The 9,364-nt window shown below is 32.0% G+C and overlaps 1 protein-coding gene across 1 annotated transcript; it reads right to left on the reverse strand.

Moving 5' to 3' along the window:
* Nucleotides 1-6,389: 6,389 nt before the first annotated feature.
* LOC145055089 (nascent polypeptide-associated complex subunit beta-like) lies at nt 6,390-8,196 on the reverse strand. Its single transcript, XM_079003377.1, has 6 exons — nt 8,081-8,196; nt 7,388-7,455; nt 7,132-7,280; nt 6,983-7,039; nt 6,848-6,886; nt 6,390-6,738 (listed from the first exon to the last, which is right to left on the reverse strand). Exons 2-6 carry the CDS (start codon nt 7,453-7,455, stop codon nt 6,566-6,568), a joined length of 486 nt encoding a protein of 161 aa, XP_078859503.1. The 5' UTR covers nt 8,081-8,196; the 3' UTR covers nt 6,390-6,565.
* Between the last annotated feature and the right edge of the window lie 1,168 nt (nt 8,197-9,364).

A 9,364-nucleotide genomic window follows, 5' to 3' on the forward strand; every position in this document is an offset into this window, starting at 1 on the left:
TTAACTAATGTAATGATTTATTAACTTTAAAAAAAACTGACGACATTTTAATTTCATCATAATGATTATTTAAATTATCAATCATTGTTTGTGATGTAATTTAATTTTTAACTTTATATTATTTAATTATTATTATTATAAATTAATTTTTATTAAAAAAACTTAACAAGATTTCAATTATTATAAAAAAATAATTTTTGGAGATCTTTTAGTTAATTTTACTTTTAGATTTATGTTCTTTTACGTTTATTATATTTAATATTTTCCTTTTAACTCTTGTAAAAAATATACATTGAGTTTTTTTAAACTTTATTTTATATTTTACTTTAGGTTATAAGATTTACACTATATTATTAAGTTTGTTTGATATATTAATTTAGGTTATGCATTTAGCATTATAATGAAGTTATTTATAATTTAAGAAGTCTTCCATTTATGATAATATTTATAATTAATAACATATTTAAGTTAGAAAGTATATTATAGAGAAATATGAAAAGTTGGGAGTTTCAAATTGATGTGGTGAAAAAAAATGTTTCATTTATAATATAGTATGATAAACATCTCTTACTATCAAATCAAAATAATATAATTATATTTACATTTATGGTCCTTTAAGTTACCCTATATTTATAATAAATATTCTATCTTTATTTCAGTACGGTGTAAATGAATATCATTACGATCAAATCAAAATAATATATCTATATTTACATTTATAGTCTTTTAAGTTACCCTACACTAACAATAAATACCTTATTTTTATTTCAGAATGAATATTACTGCAATGAAATCAAAATAATATAAATATATTTACATTTATGATCATTTAAGTTGTCATACATTTACAATAAATACCCTATCTTTATTTCAGTGCGGTGTAAATGAATACCAATGCAATCAAATCAAAATAATATAACCAAATGTAATATGATATTTTTCCTAATTACATAACTAGATAAGACCGATGGGTTTTGAATAAGTATACAAAAGATAATTTATTAAAAAGACTTTAAGTTTGTTTAGCACGACAACCATACACATACCTCCTAATATTATATATAAACGTCTTTATAATAAAATTAAAATATAATCATATTTACTATCAAATCAAAATAATATAAATATATTTATATTTATGGTCCTTTAAGTTACCATGCATTTACAATAAATACTTTCTTTATTTCAGTGTGGTGTAAATGAATATCACTACGATCAAATCAAACTAATATAACTATATTTATATTTATGGTCCTTTAATTTACTCTACGTTTACAATAAATAGACTATCTTTATTTTAATGTGATCGAAATGAATACAACTACGATCAAATCAAAATAATATTAGTAGATTTACATATATGGTCCTTTAACTTACCCTATAATTTATATAGTATTCCTTTTCATGCCTACAATTTTACTATAAATGAATGTGTCCCAAACTTCATTTTCATTGTACGACATTTTGAAAAACGATAAGCTAAGTAAAAAAAATGAGTTGGCTAGAATATTTGAGTAACATCCCAAAAATCACAACAATTTAAAACTTTCAAAAGCAACCCATTGTTATAAAAATGTTTACAAAACCAATGTTTCCAAAATGTTTATCGAATAATAGAGTATCCCAAAACTTTCAAAAACAACCTATAGCAAGCCTTCAGTCTATCCGAACCGCCTTGGGTATCTTGTCCTTCAGCACAAAACATGACCATCTCAACCCGGTACACCATCACATATCAACATATACCATAACAATCAATAGCTAGCATATATAGGTGGCCATACAGGTCTAACAGATCACTACAACATAACATACATCCTATAAACCGGGATACCAATCTAACAGATCACTACAGCATAGCAACATCCTATATACCAGGATACAGATCTAACAGATCACTACTGCATAGCAACATCCTATATACCAGGATACATATCTAACATATCACAATGGCATAGCAACATACGGTAAATCAGGATATCAATCAATGGGTCGACCTTTGTGCCTTCGACCCGTAAGTACAATGAGGAAAACTCACCTCTCAATCTAGATACAGTCTGAATGAATCTCTGCTCCAACAACCGGTACTACTCGACTCCTAGTGTTCAAAACATTTCTCATTCTAAATTAGTGGAAATTCCCCAAAATACCCTTGAGTCAAACTTGGTCAAGTCCATGATTCATTGGTCACGTCGTGTCCTCTAATGGTCACGTCGTGACCATATAAGTCCAAAATAGATGGGGATTTCCATTCAGATGTCGTGACATCCCAGGGCCTCACGTTGTGAGGACGTCCTTGAACAGAACTTATTAAAGAAGTTCTTATTCTTTTTTTGCCAAACAACCAAATCTTTCCTAGGGTCTTAACCACTCCAGAGCATCATAAAAATCGTGGCTTTTTGGACTTGCATGCCCAATGCATGTCCCAAACACCACTAAAGTGAAAAGTAAGAAAATGATACTAAATCTTCATGCAAGAGTCATAAAACTCCACCAAAATCCAGATCTAGAAGTTATAATACTCAAGAGGCACTGGAGATCCATAAAGTTGCTAACTTTATGGATTCTAACCACTACTTCATCAAGGGAAAGAAGGATTTAAGCATAAAAACCTATATCTGAGTTTATAGATTCATAAAGAAATGAACTTGAAACTCACAAAGGCTCCAAAACGTGAAAGGATGCTTGATGGAAAGACTTGAATGCATAAATGATGGCTAGATGTTCTTCCTCTTCTTCTCATTAGCTAAAATCACCAAAAATGAGCTCAAGATCAAATATGAGTGTTAGGGTTCTAGAAAGGGGGTGCAAGGAGGTGATGGGGGCTGATGGCAGGCTAACCATAACCCTCACTTCCTTTAAATACGGGACAACACCCCAAGATTAGGGTTTCATCCCGGACTAACCTGACGTTGTGAGCCAAAACACTCTCACATTGTGAGGCCTAAAAATATGCACAACTGCAGCAACCTTGTGACATCCCCATTTTCATGGCCAGAAAAAACCGATTTTGTTTATGTTTTATAAAAATCAGAGTACCTCTTTTAATAAAAATGTTACGGAATTTGTTCCCAGTAAAACATGATAAATACGTTATCAAATCATTTCCGAAGAAAAATATTTTTATTCATTTTAAAACATTTGGGATGTTATCGTCAATACAGAAACATAAGCATAAACAAAACTTACATACATTATCACTAGTGATTTATATCTTCTTAATCTATTAGTGTAATGTGACTTCATATCAACACCTATGATATAAATAAACTGAGTGGGTCAGGTTGGGAAACATGGCGAGTACATAGGGTTTTCAACCCACAAAAATATAATTATTATGTTTAATCATCAAACAGTTAACCCAGTTATTCATCCCCATTATCTTATTTACTCTTAAGGATCTACCCTAAGAATCAGCTATTTCTAATTAATTCATTCCTAAGGATTATCCTAAGGAATAGGTACGAAGCTCATAGTTGTCAATGACACAGCTGTCAAGCACAGCTACTAGTTCTATCACTTAGGCGCAGCTGCCAGAATTGTGACATTTTATATGAGGCGCAACTGCCAGTATTGTCCTTCAAGCACAGCTGCTAGGGTTATCTCGTTTATTGACAGTATCGTTTTCGAGAGTCCACTCGCAATACATGTCAATGGGTTTTTAGAGTACACCGGTGAACACATCGTTCACAACACCTACATGTTACGAGCCTGCTAGTGTTCCATTGGGCTGTCTAGAATAGTCTGTGGTTGTCATCCATACTCTGCTAGATGACGGGGCCAGCATTTGGGAACAAGGCTTCTCACATCGTCCACCTCTCACCCTTACCTCATGGTCTATATCACCTCTTAACTCATCATCCAACTCATATTTCATCTACCCATGTTTTCCCCAACATATTATGTAGATATAAATACATATATACAGTTTAAATCATATAAAACTTGTATAAAATGGTTCATCCAGCATAGATAGCAAGTATACAGATAATATGCACACATAGCACGTAGTTTATATAAAATTCTTCATATCTATATGTAAGATGAAAGGGACCATGCACTCATTTGAAAAGGTGGTGACTCGGCACTCGGACAGCACTACGTTACTCTTAACATAATTTTCCTTTGACAAAACAGCGGGGGTTTCTCGAAAACCGGGCTTCACCGAAGCAGAGTTTCTGAGCCAAAATCTCTTCTACTCGGAGCTTTCCGACGCTCCAGGACTTGCTTCTAACACCTTGGAGGTGCTAGGGAAAAACCTTGAAGGTTTTGGGGTATTTGGGAGAAAAGAAGTGGAGAGTTGTGAAGAAAATGAGAGATTTGCGCCTCTATTTATAGGCTAAGTTTGGTACGAACGCAGCGCGTTCGTTGCCACATGTCGCCATCTTGTTCCAAGCCGTGGGGAAGAAGGTGTGGCCCAGATTGCGCCACGTGTCACTCACAGATTACCCCAAAAACTAATTATCTTCTAAAATCCGTAACTTTCGCATACAAGCTCCATTTTTGACGTTCTTTATATCCATGTGTAGGTAAAAACAAGATATACAACTTTCATTTTGACTCCGTCGTCTAATTCTCGACTGATCTTGAATTTAACAGTAGGAGGAGATTAGAATATTAAATGACCGCGAAAAATTCGTAACTCCTTCATATGGACTCCGTTTTCGTCTATCTTTTTACCGTTGAGTTCCTATTAATGAGATCTTCAAATCTCATTTAGGTCGCATAAGACAAAAACCGTTCAAACTAAAATTCGATTTTCGGGTCGTGTACTGTTATACCAAATCTTAGAAAATTCATAACTTCCTCATACGAAATCAGATTTGGGCGTTCTTTTTTTTGTATGTTCTCGGTTTAACGTATACTACAACTTTTGTTTAGATCACTAAGGCTAAAAATTCGTCTATCGTAAATTCACTTTTTACGTCTCCAAGTGTCGTGCCGGTTTTGCCGTAAAACTTCGACGGGCCATAACTTCTTCGCTATAACTCGGATTTCGGCATTCTTTATATGTACGGAACCTTGTAACACTACAACTTGATTAAGATTATTTATTCTAAATAATCTTTTGTCGAAAAGTCGTTTTTGACCCCTATTATTTTTAAATTGACTAGCCCGGATCTACGGACGTTACAAACCTCCTCACAACGTGACACCCAAATGGCTCACGTTGTGAGTAGGGTTAAATCTTGAATTTTTAAATTTTAACAATCCTTCACCTGAACTGAATGTTACAATTTGCCATCGTTTGATGAGTTAAAGTACGAGGTATGTTCGTTTATTATTATTAAGATATTTATGTTTATATAAATCACATATTTATATTTGTATGTATTGGTTAGGCTAATGATATTTACACAAACAATGCATCTCAAGATGACGATAATGGAAATACTTACTTCATTAGTGACACATCAAGACATCTCACATCATAGATCGATTGTTATTGCCTTCGTTCATAATGGTCATTACGTAAAAGTTGATTTACAAGAATCACATCCAATGCCTACAGTTTTGTCACTTTGGTGTCACAACAGATTAGAACGTTCTACTGGATGGGAAATAATGTATAATGTTCGACTTAATGCATATATTCCACCGAATGCACCACATAATAATTGTAATATTCATGTAATTGATGTCCCTGATAACTAATAAAATTAAAATATGACAATATTTGACAAAATGGTGGTAAATAAAAATTATAATTTTATTTATTATAGTTGAGAAAAAATATCATATTATGGTTTTTATTGTTCGTGATGGTTATCTATCGTTTAAGGTTAAATGAATAAATATGAACAAAATCTTTATTCATGTTCGTCAGGTTCGTCTTGCACCTCGATTGATATTGTTAATAGTAAAATTTAAAATTGAAATATTATATGAAAATCTCTATAATAAAATTTAGATATTATACAAAATAAAATTGATTATGTAATTATACAAAATAGATTCTATAGGTATACAAAATTAAATTGAGATATTATATGTTAATTCCTATGATAAAATATATAGGTATACAAAATTAAATTGAGATATTATATGTTAATTACTATGATAAAATATTTAATAGTTGAAGGTATAAATTATAAATTTAGTATATGTTAGAGGGTCATAAATAAAAGTTGTAATAAATTGGTATAACAACACTAATTTAGTTATAGTTAGACATCACTTTACTATGTCAAATATAATAAGTAAATTGAATATGTCCCGTCAATTTAATAAGTAATCATCATCTAAAATTCTATCAAATTGGGTTATTTAAAGTCAAAGTGGTTTTTGACCCTTAAAATTAAACAAATTTACCCTATTATTATTTTTTCCTAATTATCCAATTTCTTTTTTAAAATATCATTTCTGAAATGTAGAACTAGATAGCTCGATAATACAAACTGCAAATATATAGAGAATTTCAACAGCAAACCATTGGTTGCATGACAAGTCTAAAAGCAAACAAGGACAAATCATCTTTCATGTTCCTATTCTTTACTTTATAAATAAAAAAAGGGAACACAAAAGACTGGAAATGTAAAGGGTAATCTGGTCCACTTGAAAAGTCCTATGATTTTTGTTCTTCCTCAGCTGCAGCTTCAAAAGTTTCACCTGCAACAAGCTCTGGAACTTCATCATCATCATCTTGTGTTGTTGCAGCAGCAGTGCCTTCTCCACCCCCTGTTGTCTGCTTCTGAAACTGCTCTGCTAATTTTCTCAAATTATCCAAATTATCAGGTCCTGTAAAAACCACAAAATTTTAATTTATTAGAAATCATGATTGTTTTTAAAGTAAGATTTCTCGTTCAAAAATTAAGCATGATAAAAGATGTAAAAGTTTAACACATACCTAATTGGTTGAGAATGCCAGGTAGAATATCTTGCAATTCTGAAACCAAAAAAAAAAAGTAAAATATAAGATCATAAATATAAATGTACATGAAGAATAAGAACATCATAAATCAAAAGCAAATTGTAAACATACTCTTTGTTTGTGGAGAACCACTAACAACCCAAGTGTTGGCAGCAATTGAGGCTTGAACTGAGACAAAAATGAAAGAAAATTGATTTTGTGTCAAAAATAAAAATCAAAATAAAAAGCTGATAGAACTGATTATCTTTAAAAATGAGTACCTTTAGGGTTCAAGAACTGAATAACTGTCTCATCCTTAAAAATGTTAACTTCCTCGATTGCTGGTATTGCATTCACTCCTATTCTTTTCAAAGTGCTTTGTAGCCTTTTGTCATCTGTTGTAGTCGTTTTATGCACAGCCTTCTTCTTTCTGCATTTCAAATCAAATCAATAACTTAAGTGATGCTTTGTTTTGATGCAAAGAGAAAATAGGCTTTCCCCATTAAGTCCTAACTCTTTTACATATCAAAAGCACACCTTCTAACACTACCCTTCCCACCAGTGCGAACTGCACCAGCCATCTTCTGTAGCTTTTCTACATTCATCTGCCACAAGTACAAAAAAGAAGATTTTGATAAATTCTGTATCTAAGTGAGAAAAAAAATGAGTATCTATCTCTTGATTTTCACCTAACAGATGCTGATATTTTGTCAAGAAACATCTAATGAGATAAACTTAAAGACAACTAATAAGTTCATCAATGTTTCGAATTGATGTAGGGAGCAATCAGCAATTCCTAGGGTTTATATATGATACTGAATAATCAACAAGCTAAAACCATTGGACTAATCTAACTTGGAGGTTTTGGGGATTTTGCACAGATAAAGGAAATAATAGTTATATTGAATCATGTATGCATTTTGAAATTAGGGCAACAATGTAATGTATTGATTGGAACCGGAACCAATTAATGAGCAGGGAAAGTTTTAGCAAACAACAAATCTTGGTCCTTGCGAATTTGTGACCTGTGTACAAATAATATTCTACATATGAATCTAACAGCAAGTTGATTGCAGATGTCGTAGACAGAAGAAGATGAAATTAATGACTACTATTACGTCTCTATCAGCAGATCAAACTATAAAGTGTGTCCTTATATTATGCTGAAATTGCTATCCATGAGTAAAATAACAAGGGAAATCATGAGTTGAGATGATGAAATCGAATTACCTTGGCGTCAATGGAAGAAACGAAGGGTGGACGGAAAGCGAGAGAGAAAGCGGGAGATGGATGGATGGATGGATGGATAGATATAATGGATAAAACCCTAGATCAGCATAGCTAGCTTTCGGTTCTTATTTTGTAGCAAGTTTCATCCCATCATCTATGAGACTATTGCATAACTAGTCCTCAAGCTTTCTTTTAAGTTCAATTTCAAGTCCCAAATCACATCTTTGCCACTCAAGCACCAAACTTTTTTTTTAAATGTTGTTTAGTAGTTAGAAATTAGTATCACCAAGTTACTAGAAATCACCAATGCTCATATTAGAACCTGAGACCTCAAATCTAAAAGGCAAAACATCTACCAAATGTGTTAGTCTCACATTGGCTCACACCAAACCTTTCATTTGTATGTGTCAACGAGTTACTCTTTACCGCCTAACGGTGTGTGTGCGACCTTTGTGGTTTGTACCATGGATGTAGTAGGGCATGTTTGGAATGTGTAATACCTACAAATGAAAGGTGGCATGTTTTAGCATTATGCCAAAAGAATGTCATTTATTATATCTTATTATTAGTATTACTTGAGAGTTCGAGTGTACATTCAATAATCGAAGAACATTGAGAGTGATAGAAATTTACAACAGAAACCTTAAGGTATGCTGAACTTTCAGAGTACATTGTTATTTTAGTACTTTGATTGTATTTATGAAAAAAAAAATTCCATAACTATGATAATTATCATATCTTGAAGGAGTTAAGTGACAGTTAAGAAGAATATTGGTATATTATTTTATATAATGATGATAATTGAATGAGTGTATAAGTCATGCTTACCAATAAGGGGTTTTAGAGGTTTTTGAGACTTGGGAAATAAAGAGAAGTGAGAATTTGCTCTTAATGAGATTTGAGTGAAAATCAATAATGAGATATAGATTTTTTTTTGTATATGGAGACACTATGGGTTGCTAAATCCATTAATGATTGCACAAATGTATATGTTATAGCCCTCAATGATATATTTTTCGAGTTTTTGAGATAAATGGATGAAGTATTTGATTTCAAATATAAAAGATGATATTTAACGAGTTAAGGTATTAAGAACAATGTTTAAGTTCCTTGTATTGATCATAAATCAATAGAATAATCCATTGATGTTTAGAGTACGATAAGAGTTGGATTGGCAAAAAAGGGGTTAAACCTTGTGTTGATGCGATTTTGGCTTCTGCACATGTGGCACGACTTGTATAGGAACCTTCATAGGCTATACAGGGTGCCTTGCAAGTTGGGAAA

The sequence above is a fragment of the Lactuca serriola genome, chromosome 5 (genome assembly GCF_051521515.1).
Source record: "Lactuca serriola cultivar US96UC23 chromosome 5, Lser_US96UC23_V15, whole genome shotgun sequence".
Lineage (NCBI taxonomy): Eukaryota > Viridiplantae > Streptophyta > Magnoliopsida > Asterales > Asteraceae > Lactuca > Lactuca serriola.